We start from the raw sequence: 24,520 nt of genomic DNA on the forward strand, positions 1-24,520 counted from the left end.
AAATGATGGAATTCATCTTACGAAGACGAAACGAACGAAACTGACTTTGTATAAATCAGAGACCATTTGGTTAATGAACTAAATGATTCAATTTTGAACTGAATTAAACCAACTTGGTTTGGTTCACGATGGAAGAGATTTTGGCAGAACGGATGCGATGAAAAGATTCGTCTTATGAAGACGAATTGAACAAAACTAATTTGGGTCAAATCAGAGGTCGTTTGATTGTTGAACCGAGCGAACCAAAACAAATCTTATTTGTGATAGTATTTGTCTGAACCGAACCAGTTCGGTTTAGCCCATATGAACCGGTTCAATTGAGTTTGGTTCATTCAAATTGCACCGGCTAGTTAAACCCTAAATCTAGCTTCTCATTATAAAGGAAAAATCGTGCGTGGCACTGTAGATCATCTCCATCGCAACTCTATTTCCTCACCGCACCTGCTTGCCTTCTCCTCTGCCACCGCCGCCCTCTCCTCTGCCACCGCCGTCGGAACGCAAATGGGTGAACCTTGCTCCGCTCGGCTCACGATTGGGAGGAGAGGATTGAAACCCCAAAGCTACCGGCGTCGGCTTCTTCCACGCGATGGGAGAAACCCTACGACACTCCTTCGGTCCCGCCGTGGTGGGAAGCTTGAGAGCCGAATCCATGTTCTTCTCCTCCTCCTTGCTAGCCGAATCTTCCATCCCAACCCCTCGCAGCAAAGAATCATGAGCACGATGATCGTACGACAAAACAGAGGGGTGGTCTATGTTCTTCCTCCTCTCAATGTGTCGGTGTCTGCTCTTCTCACCAAGCCACAGGAGAAGCCAGGGGTTGGCTGTGATGAAAACCCTAGATGAGGTATACCTTCCTGCCGGCGATCGCGCTCTATGGTGCTGTCCAGATGCACACCTCCGCCCTGCTCAATTCAGTCGACCACGTGGGAGAAGGTTAGACCGCCGGAGAGGAAGAAGAAGAGACTTGTTCTTCTTTGTCAGTCCAGGAGGAGAAGGTGACCGGAGAAACTAGAGATCTGGTTCCTCTATTTTTGGCTGTGTGATTGAGGAGAGAAATTGTATTCTGTGGTTGTACGGGAGAGGAAAGAAGAAACCTGCTTTGTTTTCTTTTCTCGAAACGATTTACGAAATCATTGTCGGAATATTATTTCACCATCGTTATCGGAAAGAATTTCTGGTTGTTTGTCCTAATCGACGGTAACCGGTTGACCATTGATAAACTACATTGGGAATATGATTCTCGATGATAGTTAAAAGTCCCGGAACGATTGTGACACACGTTATTGCGTGGTTTCTGGAATAAGGCTTCTCTCGATTCGATAGTCATCGATCATCGGCTAGTACCGAAGATGATGACGCGACCCGTGGCTTCCGAAGCCGTCCAGACGGGAGCTTGGCGTGGATCACCAATAGAGGCGGGACTCTGACGAGGACCGAATGATTGATACTAACTCCATTCATACGTCATCAAAGAGGTACGCGTAGAATAATCTTTTATTCTGTAAATTTTATTTGTGCACGTAGAATAATTGTTATTCAAAAAATTTTAAATTCTTGTCATGCTTTGTACGCTGTTTATTTCCTATATGCATGCGTGTGTTGATGATAATTAGTCTTAATTATTTGTTTTGTTTCCGCTGCGTACGTTTACGAAACATGTAAACGCACGCATTACACCGGGACGATCCCAACAGAGCATTTAAAGAAGTCTACTTCCAATTGTAGAATAAGGAGATCTTCAAACAGAGGTATGAGGAGACTTGAAGAAAACGTTAGGAGGACCACCGAGTTGAGACTCGAATCTGCCACTCTAATGCTTAAGTCAAATTTTTGAGAAAAGGTGGAGAGAACGAAGAAAAATGATAAGTAGAAAGCAGTAAACAAAATGAATTGCCTTGGTGTTGTAACCTGTTACCTTTAAATAAAAAACAAAAAGGTCACCCTGGTTCACAAAGAGCACATCTCTTCCTTTCTTTGCCGAGAGATACCTCTCTTGGCGATTGGTGCCTTAACTGCCTTGTCCCTTGGTGATTGGCGCTTCAATAACTGTTGAGTCAAATCTCAACTTGCCGAGAGATACTTCTTTTGGGGTTGATTTGATCCAAGTTCCATTTGACTCGACCCGAACTCAGTCTAACTTGATCCGCGAACCTAAACTTGGCTTGAGTTGACTCAAACTTGTTTTGACCAGAGTTGAGCTAGTATTAACTTGGACCTCTAGCTCAGTATGACTGTTTAATTGACAATATACCACATGGGGATGGCTATCTCCACTGCATCATAAGGAGTTGGGCATCCAAAGGAATCTACTTCCAATTGCCGAGTAAGGAGATCTTCGAATAGAGGTCTTAGGAGACTTGAAGAAAACATTAGGAGGACTGCCAAGATGAGACTTGGCTCAACCACTTTGAAGCTCAAGTCAGATTTCGGAGAAGAGCTGATCTCATCTTGACTTTGATCTCCAACTCAATATGACTGTTGACTTGACTATGTCATGTGGGGACAACTATCTCCACCGCATTATCATTCAATAGCTTATTTCCCTAAGCACTTCGATACCAAGATCCAAATATCATCTAGTCCAAATGTTTTCCATTTTACATCCCATTTAAAGTATGTTTAACTTCTGAAGCTTGAATTCTACGATAAAAATTTAAATTTTACACTCATTTAACCTACTTAAATTATCTAAGTTAAGTTGGATACTTAAATCTTTATTAAAAAGTTAATGAAAATGTCTCTTCTATCACTCTTTTATTTCCTCATCATTTATCAGTACTTTATTGCATTCATCTTTAATACATCTTATTCGGATAAGATCTCTTGTCTTCCTCTTTCTCACTTTAACTATTTTATAAATGTCTCTTTCCTCTTCTTTTATATCTAATTTTTGATATAAGTATTCAAAAGTTTCATTTTTAGCTTTATTCACTACTTTCTTGGCCTCTTTCTTAGCTACTATATATATTTTTTAAATTTTTCTTGTTCTTATAAATATATAATATCTTATAGGTTATTAATTTTTCCTTCACTTTCTCCTATACTTTCTCATTCCATCATCAAGATTCTTTACTAGATGGTGCACGTTCCTTTGACTCACTGAGTGTACTCTTAGCTACTATTTTCAATTTTGATTCCATCTTATCTCATGTTGCATTCGAGTTGTCGTATATTTTTTCTAATACTTGTACTCCTACCATCTTAGTATAATAGTTTGATGGATTTATTCATTGAAATTTATTTAAAAGTCTATGCTAGCTGACAACCTAATATGCAATTCTCACCCTTTTTCATCTGGACTTGGGACTAACAATGGCGGATTTAATGAGGGAGGATATGAAAGTCAAGATTCAACTATTTTTAGTGAATTCATGATAGTAAAGCTTGGACATAGAATTTAAATTGCTTTTACATTACTTTAACTCTAAAAGTTGGGGTATTGAAATTTTTTATTGTTGAGTGGTCCAGTGTGACTATGAGTTTTGCCGTTTGAATAAAGGATTTAAGTTAGACTTTATCTTTATATTTGATTTGTGTGCCAAGCATTTATGTATATATAGATGGAGTGTTTGATGACTCAAAGCCTGTGAAAGATGAGAAAAAGATAGTATGGGATACCCAAAGACTGTAGGATGAGGAATATTAGAGACAGTTGTGCCTGGGAAGCAAAGTATGTAAATGGAATGAGAAGGATAGCAAAGTATGCAGATGGAATGAGAAGAATGACACGAGAAGGGAGCCAGAGGACTTAGTGGATTTGATATCTTAGAGTAAAATTATTGAAGACTCACTACATCAATGGAGTGAGAAAGATTGTATAGGAAGGGAGCTGAGGGTTCAGTGTATCCAAGGGGCGAGAAGCTTAACGTGTGATGTCGGACGTGATAGTGATTATCCTACAAGCAGTATTAATTCCGTTGATTTGATTGCAAATGTTAAAATTAATTTTTTAAAATCTATTGATTTGAAAGAATACCAGGAAATCAAAAAATAAACAACAATGTTGAAAAATATTATTAATCCAAAAAACTTCTCCTTAAACATTAACTAAATAGACGCTTATATAAACTCAAAACTCTAAGATGCAAAAGAAAGAAAAATCCTAACAAAAAAAATATTTTAACAGATTCAAAATCTTAAAAATCTTAAACATACTCAAAATTCTAAAATATAAAAGATAAAAATTATCAAAAATACTCTAAATATCAAAAAAATTACTAAAAAATAAAAATTATCAAAAATAATAATAATAATCTTTAAATCCTTCTACATCAAAATGAGTTGAGAGTTGAGTGAAAATCTAATCAAGTGTGGGTAGATCTTAACTTAGGCAAATTCAACCATTAGATGGACTAAAGTTAAATTATTAATTGATTGGGTAGTTGATTAAAGGTAAGTCGACTAGAGAAGTTGATTAAAAATTTTATTTTAAGTTTGTTTTTTATTGTACAGCCAACTAATTACTTATAATCAGTCAACTAAGAAATATTTAATATCGTATTTCTATTTTGGCTAGTGATCAATTGATGATTTATGACAAGCCAACTAATGCAAGTATTATTCAAAGAATCAAGGGAATTGATTATGAGGAGCAAGATCTGATCAAAGTTAATCAACTAATGGATGATTTTTAGTTGACTGATAATTTGTAATCAATTGACTAAGGCAGGTGTAATTCAAAGAATTAAAGGAATCAATCATGAGCTAGAAGATTTGATCAAGATTAGTCCATTGATGGATGGTTTTTAATCGATTAATGAACATTAAATGAAGTAGTAATCATTGTAGGAATCGATTGCCATGGGAATTAGTGGCATTAATCGACTAATGGTGAAATATCCATTAACTAACGAGTGCAACATCAATAAGAACATGTCAAGATTTCACTATGTAGAGAAGACTTTAAAAGAGGGTTAAGATGTCACGAAGACAACAATAATAAATTGATCAATTCTGTTGTAAGCCGCCAAAGCTATGTTTCACGATCTTGTAATAGGTTTCTTCACCTCTATCATTTTACCAAAGAGAAGAAAGATAAAGGATTTCGAAAGTGATCAATTTAAAGGATCATAGGTCATGGACTAAGACCCTAAGGGTTGCCGAACACTATTATATTGCTTGTGTCTCAACATGTGGTGTGTATATATATTCCACTACTAATTGTGTCTGTGACCTTATTATTTGCATACATGTTATTAATCCCTCCCCCTCCAGCATTATCGTTCACCTCATTATCACCGCGATCCAATAGAGAGAGCATATTATATTTTAGATAATTTTCAAGGTCTTGGCAAGAAAGTTGAAGGTTATAAATAATTATTTTAGGTTGGGTAGGAGAATCTCAATTCACCTTTTTAAAGGAAGGGGGATATTGATTTATTCTATTAATGCAACTAAACTGAAATTGTGAATTGGTGTAAAAATAGCAAAGAAGAGACAATGTTGACAAAGCTTGATTATTTTAAAGCTTTTATAGCACCTTGTCCTACCTTAGAGAGAGTCAATCCACTATCACCTTACCTTTTATATTCTTTTGATTAATGTTCTCCATCATATTTTATTGAAAGGGTAGGATGTAGGACATTCATGGGGTGGGTAGAGATATCCTTCCACAAGGTTTCCAAATCTTGAAAGGATGATAGATTGCTATTCCAAAAAACAAACATCAATTATGCTCAAAATTTGAAAGTGACCTTGTCCTACCTTACCTTGGTAACACAACATGCATGAGTCAAGGAGAGGAGCTAGCTCAAACCTTTGGTTGTCCTTTGATGAACTTCTCAATCCCATATCTTAGGTACTAACTCTTTAGGATAGGATGTAGCACATTCAGAAGCCAATAGACAAGATATCCTTCCACAAGGTTTCCAAATCTTGAAAGGATGATAGATTGCTATTCCAAAAAACAAACATCAATTATGCTCAAAATTTGAAAGTGTCAACCTTACCTTGGTAACACAACATGAGTCAAGGAGAGGAGCTAGCTCAAACCTTTGGTTGTCCTTTGATGAACTTCTCAATCCCATATCTTAGGTACTAACTTGGAAATGTAAGAAGCCAATAAAACTTATTGAAACTTTTTGGTGTCAAAAGTTCATAAAAGACTCACTCTGTCACGCGAGGGGCTTCTTTTATTTGAGGAAGGTTGACTCATGCGTGGGGCTTCTTTTATTTGAGAAAGGTTGACTCTCATCGACAATACCCTTACATCCATCACCCAATATCTAGCTCCAATGTTTTCATATCCAACAAAAGTGATAAAGGAAGTGGAGTGGAATAGAAGAAACCTCTTGTAGTGGCAAAATAGTAGAAAATTTAAGGTTGTAAGACCTTAAGTATCATGGGACATTGTGGTGTAGTGGATATGTTAGACCTCGCAACACTCAATCGTTTGTTGTGTTATAAGTGATGGTGAGCCTGGTAAATATAGAGACTGTGGCATTAGTGCATATCCTTCAAAGAACACATTTGAGATCATCTACTTGGATGCGTACTAACATAGATAGATAGTATATGGTTGTTCATTTGGAAAATGTTTTATACGATTTGAGATTTCTTTTATAACATCTTAATTGAGGCATAGATAGATGATCAAGATATAGGAGCCACTATAATTAAGTTGGACTTTGCTAACTAAGGAATTTGGAAACTATTAATGATACATATCTTGTATCTTAAGCGTTTGGTAGAATATATTGTTCGAGAAGAATGAAGACAAAGGACAAGAATGATACAACTTTGTAAATGGCTAGTTAGATTGTGTTATGATTAGAAGATGGATATACCTAAGTTTCATTCATCAAGTTGCATTAGATACAAAAGTATATTCCTCCAATGCGACTTGAAAATCCATATTAGTAGAAAATCAGACACTCATAAAAGACTAGTAATTCTAAATTTAAGGATGAAGAAGATGCTTTTGAACATAAAATTAATTCAAAAAATACTTATAAGATGGTTGCTATAAAACTTACTTTAGCTAATAAGGTGCAAGTATTAGTATTTCTCATTTCTTTACTAGATAGTTTGGAAGTTGACTTAAGCCACAATTAGAGACAACATTTTGAATGAGGATTGCAAATAAAGGGAGTAAGATGAGGTACTTGACATAAAGAGATTGGTAGGAGCAAAATTAAAAAAGCTAAGGATGAAGGTTAGTGAGCAAATAGGTCAAAGAGAAGAGAGAAAATGCTTCGATATCTATCTTAACTATGAAAACATCTAGAATTTTGAAATAGGGTGAATTATGAGGTTAGGGCATTTTATAACTGTGTTCTTAAGAGGGAGTACTTCACTGGTTATAGAGCTAAGGACTTTGAGAGCATAAAATTAAACAAATATTAGGGCAAGAGAATGGTGATATACATATCCAAAATGGCATAGAAATTTCTATAAATTAAAAGGAGGTTAAGCATATAATGATTTTCATTGTAATAGATGTTTTTGATTAAAAAAGGTTATCAACATTAGTTAGATTGTGTGGATTAGAGATTGAATGGATCATTTTTATTAGCTAGGTAGATGGAGTATTTAATTTGTTAGTGTAGAAAGCACAAATAAATTTTTGCACAATACAAAATTAGTTAACTTATGTTTCTAGATTTTAGGACACATGACAAAGAAGGGTCTAGACCTATAATAATTGTGATATTTAAAAAAATAATTCATCATCCTCTTGTTAAAAGTTAGGGTGCAGTGATAAAGCACTCATCATCCTTAGAGTAATAAAGAGAATTAAGATTCAAATTTTATATTATTAGGGATGAATATTTTAAAAGTTTATTTTGAATATGTATACAGATTTTAGTAGAAATTATTTATCTATTATTTAAAAAAATATGCAATTTAAAATTGTGCAACTATTTCTCATTAAATTGGGAGCTAGCTTTATTGCAAGTTTGAGAGTTTCAAGAGGTGTAAGACCATATAATTTATTACTTCTTGAGAACTGCAAAACCTTTATTTAAGAACTTAAAGTAGCCAAACTCATTGAAGTATATGTATTGATTTATCCATTATATTACAGCACATACTTCATAATTAGTGTTCCTGTTGAGATCGTCTTCCAGACGAGTTGTCGGCCATCTAGCTGATAGGTTAAAGGTCAAGTGGTGCCTATGCAAAGCGAAGGATGCAGATGGCAAACTCTGATGCACCTCCAAACTCTGCATAGCAAAAGGAAGAAGATGATAAGAACAGAAGTCAGAAGTGTCCTGGTTAACCATTCCGATGCTCAAGTCAGCTCCCTTATTAGAGAGGGAGAGGAGAAGAGAATAAGGAAAGGAATGAGCATTTTTTTGAGTTTCTTAGTGTGTATGCATACCTGTCATTAGAGGTGTAATTGAACCGAGCCTAGCCGAACAGTAAGAGGCTCGAGCTCGGTTTGTTTTTCCTAAGCTCAAGTTCGATTCGAGTTTTAATTCTTAAGCTCGAGCTCGGCTCGTAATGAAATTAAATAGTTCACGAATGACTTGAGCTTGGTTCGAAAAAGGCTTGTTTTAAAGTTAAATGAATTTAGTTCGAGCTCGGTTCGAAAATAGTTCGTTTAAAAGTTAAACGAGCTTAGTTCGAGTTTAGTTCATTAATATATAATATTTATAATTCATATTATATATATATATATATATATATATATATTCGTGAGTAACAAACACGTGTGATGAACATCGCGAACAGGTTTGTCAGCCTTTAAACGAACATGTTCGCGAGCTCACAAACCAAATACTGTTAAGCTCAGCTCGACTCGATAATATTTTCGGGCTCAAAATCAGGCTCGAGCTCGGCTCGTTCACGAACGATGGAGGAGATATATAGATGCATGTCATAAGAGAGTAATGAAAAATTATTTCAACTTGATTAAGGAGTATATTCCTTAGTGGAGATTTTATCAGGGAAAATGTCCTATCCAGGTAAGGGGAACATTCCATCGCCGCCGTAGTAGTGAAAAGTCTTATCATGCCGCATTAATAGGGTGATACGTTACCTGAGATATCATATAATTGCATGTGTCCTTATGGCGGTGGACTGAATGGAGCAGATTCGGTTGAGCATGGGTGACAGAGAGAGCCCGAGTCGAGGTCGACTGAGACGGGCCTTGAGGCCGAGGACTTGATCAGCAGGAGAGGTGACTCAGTGGAGTGGCTCGGACTCAGAGCTCAGAGCTAAGCTTTGAGAGATGTCGGATGTAAGATCCTGAGCTGAGGCGAATGCTGAGTTGGGTATTTGACTTCGACTTGGGCTGCCTCTTGAGTCAAGTTCGTGAGCCTAAGTCGAACGTGATACTGAGCCAGAGTTGATGGGTTGGGGCGTGGGATCAAGCCAGTCAACTTGGAATCTTTTTTTTTTTTGACGTGTCATCGTCTCGAATCAAATCTTGACATTCTAGACTCAGTCATGCCAATCCATAACAGTTATCAAGTATAGTGAAACAAGTTATTTGATCTTAGAATTTAACATTTTGGATCTTACTTTTTAATGCACTTTGATTTTGTCTAAATGGATGACTTGAATGAGGCTCATCTACAATATTGTGTCCTGATATATTGGGCAAGGCCACCGGCAACAACACGTAAGTCTTCATGTGTCCTACCACCATTTTTCATTTGCCTGATCGCCTGGCCTTCAAATCAAGCAGTCAATGCCCCAAGAAACCATTCACTAAGCCATCGACATGCAAAAGGGTCTACCACTGCCTTATCTTCTTCCCAGGTGATCCGATCACAGAGTCCTTCGACAACAATCAAACACTTAGTTGGTTTTCGCTAAACCGGAAGCTCTTGTCCCTCATGTGCCCACTTTAAATATTTCTCATAATGTGCCACATGCCCTGTTTCCTGCCTCTCCTCATGCTTCTCTTTCAGGCAGCCTTGCATGGTGCAAATGCATGCCTCCTGCAAATCCTCGCAGCTAGCCAAGCTTCATGTCGAGTAAATGATGGTGCTTAACTCATCTAGCCAGCCAGAGCTGCAGCTACGAAGCAGAAAACAGAGGGCACTGCTGTTGCATGCTGTGGCACTGCTGTGGGCGAGATAAAGCAGAGAGGGAGAGGAAGTAGAAGCCAGCTCACGGAGCAGGACATGGACCTCCCACCAAACTCTTGTAATTACTTACTACTGTTGCCTTGTTATAATTATAAACCTACCTCACTGACACACACACACACGCAGAGACTCGACGTCCTTCTACTTTTCTTGCCGTCGTCTTTCCTTTTGATCTTCGAGTGTAGATCGCCACATGGGCTACGGCCGAGTCGCCTCGTCCGAGTCGCTCCCCTCCTTGTCCGATCTGCAACTGCAAGCGAGTCGCGACGCGTCCAGGGCGCGCCGCAGGGTGTTCCTCTGCCTTGGCCTTGTCGCCGTGCTTTTGCTCGTGGCTTCCGGTTTCTCGGTGGCGCTATTCGTGCGCCGCCGGGAGCCGGATGAGGCGGCGACGCCTCCGCCGCGCCGGCGGACGCCGAGCCAGACCATATCGCGCGCCTGCGGATTGACTCGGTACCCGGATCTCTGCCTGCGCTCGCTGCTCGACTTCCCGGGGCCCGCGACGCGGCCCGGGAGCGCGACCTCGTCCACGTGTCGCTCAACATGACGCTCCACCGCGTCAGTGCGGCCATCACGGCGCCTCCGCCATCGCCGGGGCGGCCATGGACTCGCTCGCCCGCTCCGCGTACGAGGACTGCATGGAGCTGCTCGACCACTCGCAGGAGCAGCTCTCCAACTCGCTCCTGGCGGTGGCCCCTTCCGGCGCTTCGGCGGGGTCGCGGGCCCGGGTGAAGGGGTTCTCCGACGAGGACGTGGTCACCTGGCTCAGCGCCGCGCTCACCAACCAGGACACCTGCGACGAGGGGCTGCAACAGGTGACCGACCTCCGCGTGAAGCGGCACATGAAGAGCCAGACGAAGGACCTCACCGAGCTCGTCAGCAATTGCCTCGCCATCTTCTCCGGCTTCGGCCGCAATAAAGACTTCGCCGGCATTCCGATCCACGACAGGAAGAGAAGGAAGCTACTGGAGTTCCCTTCGTGGGTGCTGAAGAAGGACAGACGACTGCTCCAGGCGCCGGCGTCGAGCATCCAGGCCGACATGGTCGTGTCCAAGGACGGAAACGGTACTTACACCTCCATTGCCGACGCGGTGAAGGCGGCACCAGAATACAGCACTCGCCGCATCATCATCTACATCAAGGCCGGGCAGTACGACGAGAACATCAAAGTTGGACGGAAGAAGACGAATCTCATGTTCATCGGCGACGGCAAAAGCAAGACCATCATCGCCGGGTCCCGGAGTGTGTCCGAGAACTTCACCACCTTCCACACGGCCACTTTCGGTATTTATAATGATTATCGGGACTTTTACTGATGTTTACAGAAACAGAGGATGAAGTTGTGGTTGTGAATTTGGTGTTTGCAGCGGCGACAGGGACGGGATTCATAATGAGGGACATAACGGTGCAGAATTGGGCGGGGCCGGAGAAACACCAGGCGGTGGCACTGCGGGTGGGGGCGGACCACGCGGTGGTTTACAGGTGCAACGTGATCGGGTACCAGGACACTCTATACGTGCACTCGCAGCGGCAGTTCTTCCGGGAGTGCGACGTCTACGGCACCGTCGACTTCATCTTCGGCAACGCGGCGGTGGTGCTGCAGAACTGCAGCCTGTGGGCGCGGCGCCCGATGCCGATGCAGAAGAACACCGTCACGGCACAGAACCGCAAGGACCCCAACCAGAACACCGGCATCTCCATCCACGCCTGCCGGGTGGTGGCGGCGGCCGACTTGGAGTCGACCAAGGCCAACTACCCCACCTACCTCGGTCGGCCGTGGAAGCTCTACTCCAGGACCGTTGTCATGATGTCCTACATCGAGGACCACATCCAGCCAGCAGGGTGGCTGGAGTGGAACGCCACCTTCGCCCTCGACACCTTGTACTACGGCGAGTACATGAACTACGGCCCAGGGGCCGCCGTCGGAAAGAGAGTGCAGTGGCCAGGCTACCGGGTGATCACGCTGCCGGCGGAGGCCAGCAAGTTCACGGTGGCGCAGTTCATCTTCGGTTCCTCATGGTTGCCCTCCACAGGCGTCGCCTTCTTGGCCGGCTTGTCCGTGTAAAAATATAAAAATCAGTGCCTTCCTCTACAAATTTCTTTTCTCCTACATTCCATTCCCTTTGTTCTATAATATGTTGATTTGTATCTAAGGATAGCAACTTCACTTAAGGGCGATAGCTAAGAACAGCTGCACGTAGGACCGAGCTGTCCTTTAGGATGATAGCAAGTCAATTCCCAGAATTTATCAATCAATCAAACATCTGCCAAGGAGGCCAAAACAGCACGATGAGAGAGCTGCACGACATGTTAGAAAGCAGAGTGAAAGGCAGAGGAAGAAGGTTCCCGCTGATTCACTGCTTCATGGCTCGTGGGAGTGTCGGTGAGAGGCAGCTCAGGGCTGGAGAATTAATTGGAAAATTTATGGATTGGAGAGGTTTCAGGGGTGGTGGTGGAATTGATGGAGGTGACTGAAACTGAACGGTGGGGTTACGCACTGCCATTAATGCCCGACCTCACCTCACTTCACATCACTGTGTGTGTACTTTTCAACGTGTTTCGCATTTGAGACGAGAACAACATGTTAGCAATGGAGTGCCACACCTTGGAGAACACAGTACATACAAAGAACAACATAGTACATACAGAGCCAGTGGAGATATTTTAGCTTGAAAAGGTCAAGTTGGTTTAAAGGTCCAAAATCAGTGTTGTTGGAGTTTTGGAGTTTGAATGACACTCTAGAAAAGGAAGCATGGTTCGGATGAGGTAGGAAACTAGCTTAGGGAGTTTATTTACTTCAATGTATTAGAAGCCTAACACAAGGTGGACTATAAGACAGATTGAAATAAGGTTGAGGAGTAGGCATAGGGGTGAGCAAAAATTCGGATAAACCGAATAAATCGATCAAACCGAACCGAATTTTTAATTCGGTTCGGTTATTTCGGAAATTCGGTTATTTTTTTAAAAAAATCGGTTAATTCGGTTCGGTTTCGGTTTTAAATTTTCTTATTCGGTTAAACCGAATAAACCGAATTAATTAAATTAAAAAAATAATTTATAAAATTTAAGTAAATAAATATATAAATTTCTAATTTATTAGTAAATTTTTTATAATATTTAAAAAAAATCGGTTAATTCGGTTAATTCGGTCGAAAACCGAATTAACCGATAAAATTTCAGTTCGGTTTGTTCGGTTTTTATTGGGAAATTCGGTCGGTTCGGTTGGTTCAAAAAAAATCGGTTTATTCGATTTTCGGTTAATTCGGTTCGATTCGGTTCGGTTTTAAGGCACATTCACCGAACATGAGTCCCAATGCAAGATGATATGATGTGATAAGAAGACTCAGAAGCACGAGGGTGTGACATTACTAGTGTGAATTATAATCTTAAGAGATTTTAATTTAGGCAAGATCAAAGTAGCTGGGTAGGAATACACAACCTTGTGGCTTAGTTTGAGCCTTCAATCGGACCTGTGTTTGAGTTTGGTTAACATTCCATTGAGATCCATCCAAGGCTGATAATATTGATTATAGTATGAATAAACTTAGTTGATTATTATTTGTCGAATCTCTGTCACCGTGACTTCAACCATACTCTGGGAGATTCAACCATTGCTAGGTTAAACAGAAGCAATGCCTTTAGAACTCATCTCGAATCAGAAGGGAATTTGTAGATTGCCATACAATAAATACATGAAAGGGACCCCCTCAATCTCCATAGTCCAAATTGTACATCGATCCAACAAAAGCTCCCACGTAACTTATTTCCAAGCAGACCCTATGAGGAAACTGATCCTCAAATCTTCTTATTTGAGAAAATCTGAAAGGTTTGGACCTGCCTTCCAGTTCCAGACTTCCACAACTGGATCTTCTACCAGACTGATGGTATATGCCTATTCAACGAGCATCTGACGTGCCAAAGGAGGAAAAATTCTGCACCTCTCACAAGTTTCTCTCTATGAATTCCCAGATCCTCTCCTCCATGTAAACTCGATCTCGTAGCCGACGCGGCATGTGCCTTTCGTCTGGAAAAAGCAGAAGCTCGTACGGCTTGCCAGCGGCAATGAGTGAGTTTACAAGTCTGGCTGTGTGCCTGAAGTGCACATTCTCATCGATCATTCCATGAACAAGGAGTAGCTTCCCTTTCAGCTTGTGCACATGGTGCATTATTGATCCGTACTCATAGCCTTCAGGGTTTTCATCCGGCAAGCCCATATACTTCTCGGTGTAGAAGGTGTCGTATCCATCCCATGAAGTCACTGGGGCACCTGATACTGCACAGCAGAAAGTGTTGGGAAACCTTGCCAGGCTCATTGCTGACAGAAAGCCTCCATAGCTCCAACCATATATACCAATATGGTCTGCTTTGGCAAGACCTTGCCTCACAAGCCACTCTACACCTGTCACTTGATCTTCCACGTCTACCTGGCCAAAGTTGTGCTTCAGATGGCCCTCAAACTTCAATCCTCGCCTTGCAGTCCCTCTGTTATCTAGCTGCATTACAGAAGAAAAAATTGTCTTTGTCATGTTCTGCACCATAATCATTTTATTATAGAGCAACTGTATCAATTATAGCAGAGATAGGCAAAACAATTGTTGATCGCAATAGGAAAAGAGAGGTCAGATGCAAGCAGTAGTTTTTTCATGGACCATTTATGACAAACAATCATATGACTATCTACTATGACATGGCATAGAGATTCATGAATACAGTTAACTAATGAAGTATCATTCTGACTCCAACCAGAACAATACAGTTTAGGTACTCTATTCTGTCATGTCAACACAGCACACACAAAAAGCTTTGGCACACATTAAAGCATGCCAAGATCAATTTAATTAAGTTTACATTTTTATCATCATCTTCCACTTGGCTTATTTAGCTATAAAAAATCTATAACAATTAAAAAGTGAATTAAAATTTTGAAGTGATAAGTTAGAAAAGTATATCAAACAAGACTAATGATTATACTTACTAATTCCAAAATGAATGCCTTTCATCGAATGAGAATATTGATTCTTGTAGCATCCTAGTGCGGCGAACATAGTAATTTTTGAAAATCTAGATTAAATAGTATTCTCAGGACATCTAGTATTGAAACTAGTTTCTCCATATCCATAAATAATGTCAGTTAATTGGTGGCAGTTGGACTTAGACTAGCCCCCCCCCCCCCCCCCCCCCCCCCCCCCCCCCCCTCCTCCTCCTCCAGTAGCATCTCTTTCCCATGATTGGCAGCAATGATTGAAGCATCAGCAGCATCTCAATCAGGTTTTATATGGCAACAAGATGAGATGTGTCTATCTTGGTATATACCACTGAACTTGTGTTGGGCGTGAACAAAATAACCACATTTACCCATGCAATATCAGTCAGTGATCAAAATGGTACATCCCAGTCATGCCAACCGATATCAATCTGCACTTAAACCATAAAGTTAATGACATTGTACAGTTCCTCTCCTATCCATGGTGACATAACCTGGTCAGCTAACAAGAATGTGATTCATTTGGATGTAAAATAAAAAGGGTTAATTATATATACAACCCATGTAGTTTACTTGTAAATACATGTGCCTCCTATTTTCTCTAAAGTCTCCAATTCAATTTGTAATCTGGACGATTTAATCAAATTTGACATAAGTTTATACACACTGCGTGAGCTAAAGAATACTTATTTTACTAGAAATGATTGTAATACAGGTAACTGTAGGCACCCTACTTAAGAAAACAAAACTTAGCCTATGCTGAAAAGTCATATACCTCAGCTTTTGACAAAAAAGTTAGCTAATATACAAATCTGACTATCTAGATTCAACATACTATCTCATGATTGTGGGAATATTGCCACAAACCAGTTCCAGTTAGCACATCCAGACTCAGGGAGGTCAAATAGGGCCAAAATGAAAGGTGGGAATAGATCCCCATAGCATGTGAGTCAACAGAGGTTATGAATCTTGGATCTACTTTGTCAATTAGTTAAGGGGGTTTAAAAGCTACAAATCTGGTCGAATAGGGTCAAAATGAAAGCTCGAAACAGATTCCTATAATGTAAGTTTGTCAAAAAAGGTTATGAAGCTTGGCTCTACTTTGTCAATTAATTAAGAGGTTAAAATGCTACAAAACTAAGTAGCTAACCGTGCAATAAAGAAAATTGACTGGTAATTCCATGTTGATTTGGTAATCAATGTTGAAGAAACTATCCAAGCTCAAGAGACAGCTTTGATCTCTACCCCAGTTTCTGCGAAGAACTTGTTCATGGGACACTGGGACTAGCTTGGAAAGAGACGTAAAAGAGAAGGTGAATCATAAAGATTGAGTTATTTTGTATCATGTAAGTCACTGCAGAAAGAAAAGAGACAACTGCATGCGAACAAAAGGAGTTTACCAAGCTCAAGAGACAGGTTTGAGTCTCTATCCTAGATTCTGAGAAGAGTTGGTTGATGGGGAACCAGGCTAGCTTGCAAAGAGAAGTGAGTGCTAAAGATTGAGACTATTTTGTAGCTTGAAGGTCAACATAGGAAGAAACAACTATACACAAACAAACAACAAAGAAAGAAAAAAAGTAAATGTGAAGTGAAAAGGGTAAATTGGCTAATATTAGAGTTTGTCGGGACTCTTCTATCTCATATTGAACCATTCTATCATCAGTTCTTCCCATTGATTGGATTTCTCCTCAAAATAGTAACTAAAATCTCTGAAAAAGCATATAAGCCATGCACACTGCAGGTAACCAATGAGATCAGAACAGGATGAATGCAAGCTTCCATGCACTTAAGATACACAAACTCTAGCCCCATCCTAATATTGGTTGTAACCTTGTAATATGAGGTACAACAACAATATTTTATTTTTGCAAACTAAGTTTCTTATATTTTTCAGCAAATAAAATTAGAAAATATACAGTATAAAATATATATTAACTACACAAAGAAATATTCACAAACTGAAGTTATATAGTTCACGATATTCAGACTAATTTGATCAAAAAAATCTAGAACAACTATAACTTTAAAACTTTGATTTTGAAATAGAACTTTACTATATACCCAACAATTTCAAGAATCCATGAAGAACAAGTATAAAAATGACAAATAAATAAAAGAAGTTAATTGTGTTTTTGGAAGAATACACGGTACTAGAAATCAACACCAGTAATACAAACAGTTCCCATTTTATCTTACCTTGCTATAGGATATGGATCTTTAACAAAAATGTACTAATTAAAAAATAAATCAGATGGCAGAGCATAGAGTATATTTTAGTCTAGAAACTTAAAAACAAAAGATAATAGCTAACAGATTTACCTTCCACACTAAGATTCCCTTATTCCGTAGGTATTGTGCTCTCATGTCAACTGTATTTATCCATGAATCAACCACAAGCTGGACACTAGGACCACCATAAACACCAATCAATGCTTTATATGGAGGCGGCCCAAATGTCTTTGCATCAGGTTTGTATAAAGCCCCATACAAAGTAGTACCATCTTTAGCAGATATTTGCACAATCTCTGGTGATAGAAGTTGTAACTTTCTAAAACGAGGAACAGTAAGAGGCTGCTCGTATAACGGAAGTATCACACTCCCATCGTGCAAGGAACAAAGGGTTACTCTGGGAGGAGAGTTAAGAGAATCATGGACATCAACAAATCTCTGCATCTGATGATCAAGGATAACTGCATGTCTTCCACTGCCCTGAGTCAACCTCGTTGGTGGTTTTAAAGGAACAGTCCAGTCTGGAATAAGGCTAGTGCAATATAAGTTAAATTCCAATGGCCCATCCATGGTGCCAGTGAAGTAAATAAGACCTGCATTTTCATTTACACCGGCAATTTGCTCAACCATCCAATCACCTTGTGTAATGGGTCCTAAGCAAGCCCCACTCTTGTCATGAAGGTAGAGGTGCCTAAAACCAGTCTTTTCACTTGCCCAAATGAAACCACCAGAAAAATTATTCACTCCTTTATCTAAAGGTGTGAAGCAATCATGCAAGTTTATCCAGATATCGTGCTCTTCTACAAGTAAAATTTCCTTTTGTCCAGTCTGAATATCATACTTTAAAATCTCTAATTTGGAATGGGACCTGTTGAGGACCTGAGCTATAAGAGAATTATCTGGCATCCAATTGACTCTAGCTAGATATTCTGCATCTCCACCAGCTTCACCTGATAATCCACAAATAAGGTCCATCCAAGTAACTTCACCGCCAGAGGCAGGAACAACTCCGATTCGAACCTTTACATTAGCAGCTCCAGCAAATGGGTATGCATGGTCTTCCTGTGCATCTACGCCAACTGAGCTTTTCCCCTGGTGCATAATTCTGAAAAGAGGGATCTCAGCTGAGTCAACCTCAGCAAATGCAATATACTTGCTATCAAGAGACCACCAAAATCCAGTCTTCCTATCCATCTCTTCCTATGGCCAAAGAAAGAATTGGTAGGACAATAAAGTGATTTTCAATGGTCTAGCATGACAATGTTTAAAATTTCAGAGAGAGGAGAAAAATTGCACCTGAGCAATGTATTCAGCAAGACCATGAGTCTGAAAACAGAACAGATCAGAACTGTTAGATACTCTGAATGAAGACATCAAATAAGAGATTCATATATACAATAAGTTTATTAACAAAAACAAGCGTAGGTGTGCTAGCAACCATGAAAATGTGTGCATATAAATTCAAGCTCACAACATATACAATCTGCAAAGTTTGCATAGAAATAATCCTAGTTTATAAGAAAATCAGGAAAAAATACATCAAGAGATGCACTGCTTTGTGCATAGTGAACCCGAATACAAACATTGCAAAGAGTTAACTCCAAATCAGTTAGTGACATGCTATGTTGCTTGAATATAATAGAACTATGTCTAATCTTTTTTCTGAAGGAATATTTTCCTAACATCTATTTCTGAAGACAGTATTTCAATAATATCTATAGACAATCTAATGAGCTCATAGAATACAGTAAAGAGAGGGTTTACCAATGAGTTATTTTAGCAAACTCAGAAATGATCAGCATATTCCAAGGATATAGACAGCCTTATCACGCTAATATACCTCCCAACTCCCTGCACAGTGTAACTAAAAGAACTGGGTGCCTTGCCATGACTATGCTGATGCAGCTACCAAGAAATTCTAGGAGCTCGCATATTGCCACCGTATTTCATTCAACAGTCATTACAAAGATATGTAGAGTATCGGGCTTCTTTTGTGCTGCATTACAACTTCTCTAGCATAATCTTTGTTGGACACATGGATTAGCAGAAACTTCCTTTGTCTAGAAAAATTTGCATGTATGGATATGGACCTCCCAATCACCCAACTTCAATTTGACATTAACAGTGCATTAAACAATAACAGAACAAGTTTTACAACACAATAAAATCCAACAGAAGAAATTGGACCAGAAGTGAGAAAACACAATAAAATCCAACTGAAGAAATTGGACCAGGAGTGAGAAATTGGCCAATTCTAGCCTGGTTGGAAAACAACTATATTTGTTGAACCTACAATCCGTGGGGGGGGGGGGGGGGGGGGGGGGGGGGGGGTTCAGAAAATAAGTGGACCTTTTCATAAAATAGAGAGGTGGCTCAACACAATCCACAGAATAATACAGGTGTTCCCCTAAGAATATGGGAAAAAATCATGGTCATCCCTTTGATTCTTGCTCATATTGCAGTCCCCTCTTACCGTATTGTAATTGCAATGACCACCTCCATTTTCCTTGTCTCCGGGACCTAAATCAGTATCCTTTGCATTTAGTTGGCATATCAAGGTCTCCTAGAATGTTCCCAAATCCCAACACTTCCTTTCCTTCTACCTCTTCCTTGATCCTTAAGCTTTTCCTACTTCTATCCATGATCTTGCTTGCGTTATGTGCTCTCTGAGGCTGTTAACTCTGAGACCATAAAGTTGACATCACTTTATTAGAACTGATGGAATCAACATATCTCCACAATGATATGATATTGTCCACTTTGGACCTAAGCCCTCATGGTTTTGTTTTTGAGCTTTACCCAAAAGGCCTCATACCAATGGAGATATCTTCCATCTTATAAATTCATAATCTTTTCCATGTATTTCTGATGTGAGACTTTGATTGCAATCCCAATAATCCTCCCCTTAAATGAAGGATCACCATACTCCAATCGAGACCAGCTTAACGTCCGATCTCTTGACCCCCCAAGCTCTCCTTGTCTCGATGTCCGATTTTCTTGATCCGTCAAGACTGCCTAGTATCCAGTTCAATTTACTAGGACTTACCTACCTCGAGAATTTATCATGGATTTTACTATGAACCCCCTACCATTATCCCTATGGTCCGGATCTCCCCTACTTCGTTTTTTCCTGAGGTTCCCCACATGGTTCCACATAGACCATGACTTTGATACCAATTGTTAGAACCGATAGAATCAACATATTTTCACAATGGCATAATATTATCCACTTTGGATTTTACCCAAAATGTCTCATACCAATGGAGATATCTTCCATCTTATAAACTCATAATCTTCTCTATGTATTTCTAATGTGGGACTTTGATTGTAATCCCAACACACTTCTCACCCAACTTCGCTTGGTATGCATGAATCCAATAATAAATTTTGGCCTTTGATATCTTGGGGGAAAAAGGTAACTCGGTCTTTTGAGAAAGTGCATTGCCTCTTTTATTATTTATGTATCACTATACTAGTTTCTATATGAAAAAAATATTGAATAGTTTCAACTTCCACCATCAATCTTCCACATGCATGGTACAACCTCAAAAGTATAGTTTCATTACAGCATTTCAAAGTTTATCCTACTATACTTATTTCATTCTATGCTAATATGACAACTACAAAGAATAGAAGAATCCTACAAATTAGAGTAGATGTGAAATAGATCTAAATTCAAGTACAATAGTCAAAAAATGGTCATCTGAAATTATTTCTGTTTTGTGGTGGGGAATTGCAATAGTTTAAACTTCACAACCATATTATTGGAAGAACCAAAAAATATGTTTGCTAAAAGCATTAGAGCTTGAGTGTGTTTGTACTTCACATCCAAAGCAATGATATAATATGTTGTCCATCGATTGTTCAATGCCGAACAAAAAGGGAAATATGTTGCACATTTATCCTAGATTCTCTTAATTAATGCAATAAGAACAAGATTTCAAAAGAAAACATCATTTTTATTTTTAAATACGAATTTGAGATCTATCTTTTTTCAGTAGTTCTTTTAATTATACTTTTTGTGATGCCCTACCAAAAAGAAAAACCTAGTTCTTCCATAGTCCATATAATGTGCAAGGAATCAACATTTCTACCCAGCAACCATCTTGATCTGTGAAACCTTCTGAAAGCTTTTTTTTCTATAGGAACTGCAGAAAGATCAATGTCCTTTGAATAGAAAACAGGTTTCAGTAACCTGATACATCTTATGATGAGACAACCAAGCTACATAAGAAACAGGAGAGAACTTAAAGAAAACATTGAACCATGATCTTCTACAAGTACACTTCATTGCTCATTATTTGGCATACTAAATGGAACTCGTCCAAATGGTTAAATGTCAAGTTACAAGACAAACCAAAGTACTTAAGGTTACCAGAGCAAAACAGAAGATAATATTGGATGCATACCACAAGCGCATGATTTTATTTTCCAAACACCAAAACTAGAAAGGTAAATTCAACAATGTGTAACGCATTAACAAGATACGAACATCCAACCTTTTGTTTTGCACTTGCTCCAAAAGTTAATTGGTTAGGTTCCCCACCAGACAGATTCAAAACGTGGAGTTCATCATCTCTGACATATGCGAGCTTGCTTCCATCTGGTGATAGATGTGGGTCAATGATTGGCGAACCAGCACAACATGTCAGCTTGAGCTCTGACTCTGAGCCTGATATTTCCTGGAAATATACCTGATGAAACAGATAATGATCACTTGATATCTCTGTCTCAAAGAAGAAAGTTTAAGGTCAGCCAGTTCAGCAGCACATAGGATAACTACTTCTGATGAAGCATTTTAATGATCAAACCGAAACTACTTCAAATACAATCGGCCTACTAGCTGAATTTCAACACTAGCCAATCAAATCAGGAAATAGGGCAGAGCACAGACCCCATTTGGCAATGGCACCATGATAGTGGGCTTCCCTGGAGGAAAGCAAGAAGAGGACGCTGACCTCGCCTTCCATTCGTACCTCGTGACACCCAATCCCCTCTCCCTTGACCTCTCCCGCCTCAGCTTCTCTTCAGCCGAGAGATTATTCTCGTCGAGACCGCCTCCATCAGGTGGGCTAAACACCAGCTCTTGCCGCCGCGAAGCAACGTCAAAGACGAAGACTTTACGATGGAGGGTACCATCGGGGCTAAAGAGATAGGAGATCAGTCGCCCATCAGGGCTGAAGCTGATGGAGGAGGGGGCGACGTATCCCGGCAGCGGGTACTGGACGATCTCCTCCACGGGAAAGAGGAAGGAGTCTTCGTTGGAATCAGCAGGGGGCATCTTTGCTTCGCAGTGGCGCGGCTTCTTCGCAAAAGTCTCCTTGTCGCCGTCCTCCGCGGCCGCGCTGTCCTGCATCAAGGAGGGCAGTTACGCAGGCGGAGGAAGGGCCGGGAGGGCCGCCGGACCAAGAAGGAGCTGCCGGACGGCGAACCCTAGGACGGATGGCGATCGGATCGGGGCCGAAGAGAAATCCCAGCGGTCTCTTTTAGTTCGCTAATATAGTAATATTCCTAGTCACGGCCACTTTCAGTCTTTTGCATTTACTCCCGTATATTTTTTGAAATATCAATTAAGTCCCTGTAAACTTTGCTCTAAAAAATGTTCTACGTTGTAACTTGCAATGCCTTTTATGAATATGTTACAAATGGTAAAGAAACAAATAATAAACAAGTCAAATGCAACTAAAGTCGAAATCAAATTGATTAATTTTTTTTATTTGGTTTATTTAGATATTATCAAATTTTTAATTTTAATTAATTTATTTATTTAACTGTTTATCAAATATTAATCCAATTAAATTTGAAAAAAAAAAAAAGGGAATCTAAAGACCATGTGCATTGGCTTTCATTTAAAGAAAAGTGATAAGACTAAAGATTGAGTGGATATAGAGGTTGAAGTGAGTGGCAATTGAGAAGGAAACTGAAAAGCCCTAAACTAGGTGTCACGATAGGGCTTCAAATTAGAATTTATATTTTTTTATCGAAAACCCGCAATAAATACCAAAAAAGGAAGTATAGGGGCCTCGAGTCGTGTTTTTCCAAGGACTAGTAGAAAATTGTCTAAATTGAGCTTAGGTGTCGTGTTTTTGGGTTTTCAAATATAAATGGGGGTTTTGGTGTTTTTCAAATGAAATGTAATTCAAATTCAAGAACTAAATGCAAAAATGCAAAACTAAACCTATGAATCCTAAATTGCAAAACACTAACTTATAAATGCAAATAACTAAAACAACGTATGAAACTTCTCCTCAAGCTGGGTGTCAAACCAGCTGAACTGATCAATTAGGAGCCTTCCACGCGGTCTTCGGGTGGTTTGCTAGCTGCTCGATGCCTGAAAAACCCCGGAAAAACCCTCTCCGGAGCTGACAGAACGCCGCACAGTAGCGCTTGAAGCTGGCAAAAACTGAGTTCCTTGCTTCCACCGTGCTCCGATTGATTTCTGGTATGATTCCGGAATGCTCGCGCTCCTAGGAGAACCCCTCAAAGGAACGCGGCGCCGGATTTGCTGTGGATGGCCGGAAAAACGAAGAAACAAGGAAACGGCCGCCGGTGAAACCCTCGCCGACGAGCCTCCTCCAGCTGCCGGAATATATACCCAATCGGCCGGTTTCGGACTCCTCGTGGATCAAGGATTGCAATGGAAGAAGATTTGGGTGGACGGGGCTGCCCGTGGAGTACGTCGTCGAGCAGGGGTGGCGCGGTCGCGGTTTCGGGAGACGATGAACAGTGCGGCGCAGCCACTGTTCATCGATTAAAGTCCAAGCTTATATACCGCTGATTAATCAATTAATCTCAGCCGTTGATCTTGAATCCGACGGTCAAACTTGATCTGGGCTTTAGGGCAGTCTAGGGTTTCCAAAAAATTCTGAAATTTTGATCGGGCTCGATCCGAGTCATGTCCTCCATGTTGGCTTGATCAATTTGACAAATTTGACTTGATTTGACCGCGGTTGAGCTCGAGTCGGATCCGATTTAGCCCTAAAATCAATAAAAATCCAAATTAATGCCAAAAATCACCATTAAATCACAAAAATTATATCAAACCTCAAATTATGCAATATAGGACAAATATGATCAAATCGATTCATTAAATAATTATTTTCATGTAAAAGCCCAAAAATAAATCGATTTAAAAATTAATAAAACCCTAACTCATCAAATTCCCCCACACTTACCCTTGAGCGTCCCGCTCAAGTCAACAAAATAAACTAGGATTGTACCCCCCTAGATCATCCTCAATCATGATTAGAAACAATTAAAAGAAAATTAT

The 24,520-nt window shown here is 39.9% G+C and overlaps 1 protein-coding gene and 1 pseudogene across 1 annotated transcript; one reads left to right on the top strand and one right to left on the bottom strand.

Moving 5' to 3' along the window:
* The first annotated feature begins 10,149 nt into the window (after positions 1–10,149).
* On the top strand, positions 10,150–12,170 carry LOC141848583 (putative pectinesterase/pectinesterase inhibitor 34; annotated as a pseudogene).
* A 1,482-nt stretch (positions 12,171–13,652) lies between these two features.
* LOC141848613 (uncharacterized) lies at positions 13,653–22,704 on the bottom strand. Its single transcript, XM_074736661.1, has 5 exons — positions 22,145–22,704; positions 21,750–21,944; positions 18,547–18,576; positions 17,341–18,450; positions 13,653–14,530 (listed from the first exon to the last, which is right to left on the bottom strand). Exons 1-5 carry the CDS (start codon positions 22,604–22,606, stop codon positions 13,979–13,981), a joined length of 2,349 nt encoding a protein of 782 aa, XP_074592762.1. The 5' UTR covers positions 22,607–22,704; the 3' UTR covers positions 13,653–13,978.
* Between the last annotated feature and the right edge of the window lie 1,816 nt (positions 22,705–24,520).

This window comes from Curcuma longa, chromosome 17, assembly GCF_044706935.1.
Source record: "Curcuma longa cultivar G26 ecotype Majalengka, Jawa Barat chromosome 17, ITB_CL_G26_1.1, whole genome shotgun sequence".
Classification (NCBI taxonomy): domain Eukaryota; kingdom Viridiplantae; phylum Streptophyta; class Magnoliopsida; order Zingiberales; family Zingiberaceae; genus Curcuma; species Curcuma longa.

Coding starts and splice junctions, on each gene's coding strand:
- LOC141848613 (XM_074736661.1), bottom strand. CDS start 22,606: ATGCAGGACAGCGCGGCCGCGGAGGACGGCGACAAGGAGACTTTTGCG. Junction 18,577..21,749: donor GAGCAAGTGCAAAACAAAAG/GTTGGATGTTCG, acceptor TTCTGTTTTCAG/ACTCATGGTCTTGCTGAATA. Junction 18,451..18,546: donor TTGCTGAATACATTGCTCAG/GTGCAATTTTTC, acceptor CTTTGGCCATAG/GAAGAGATGGATAGGAAGAC.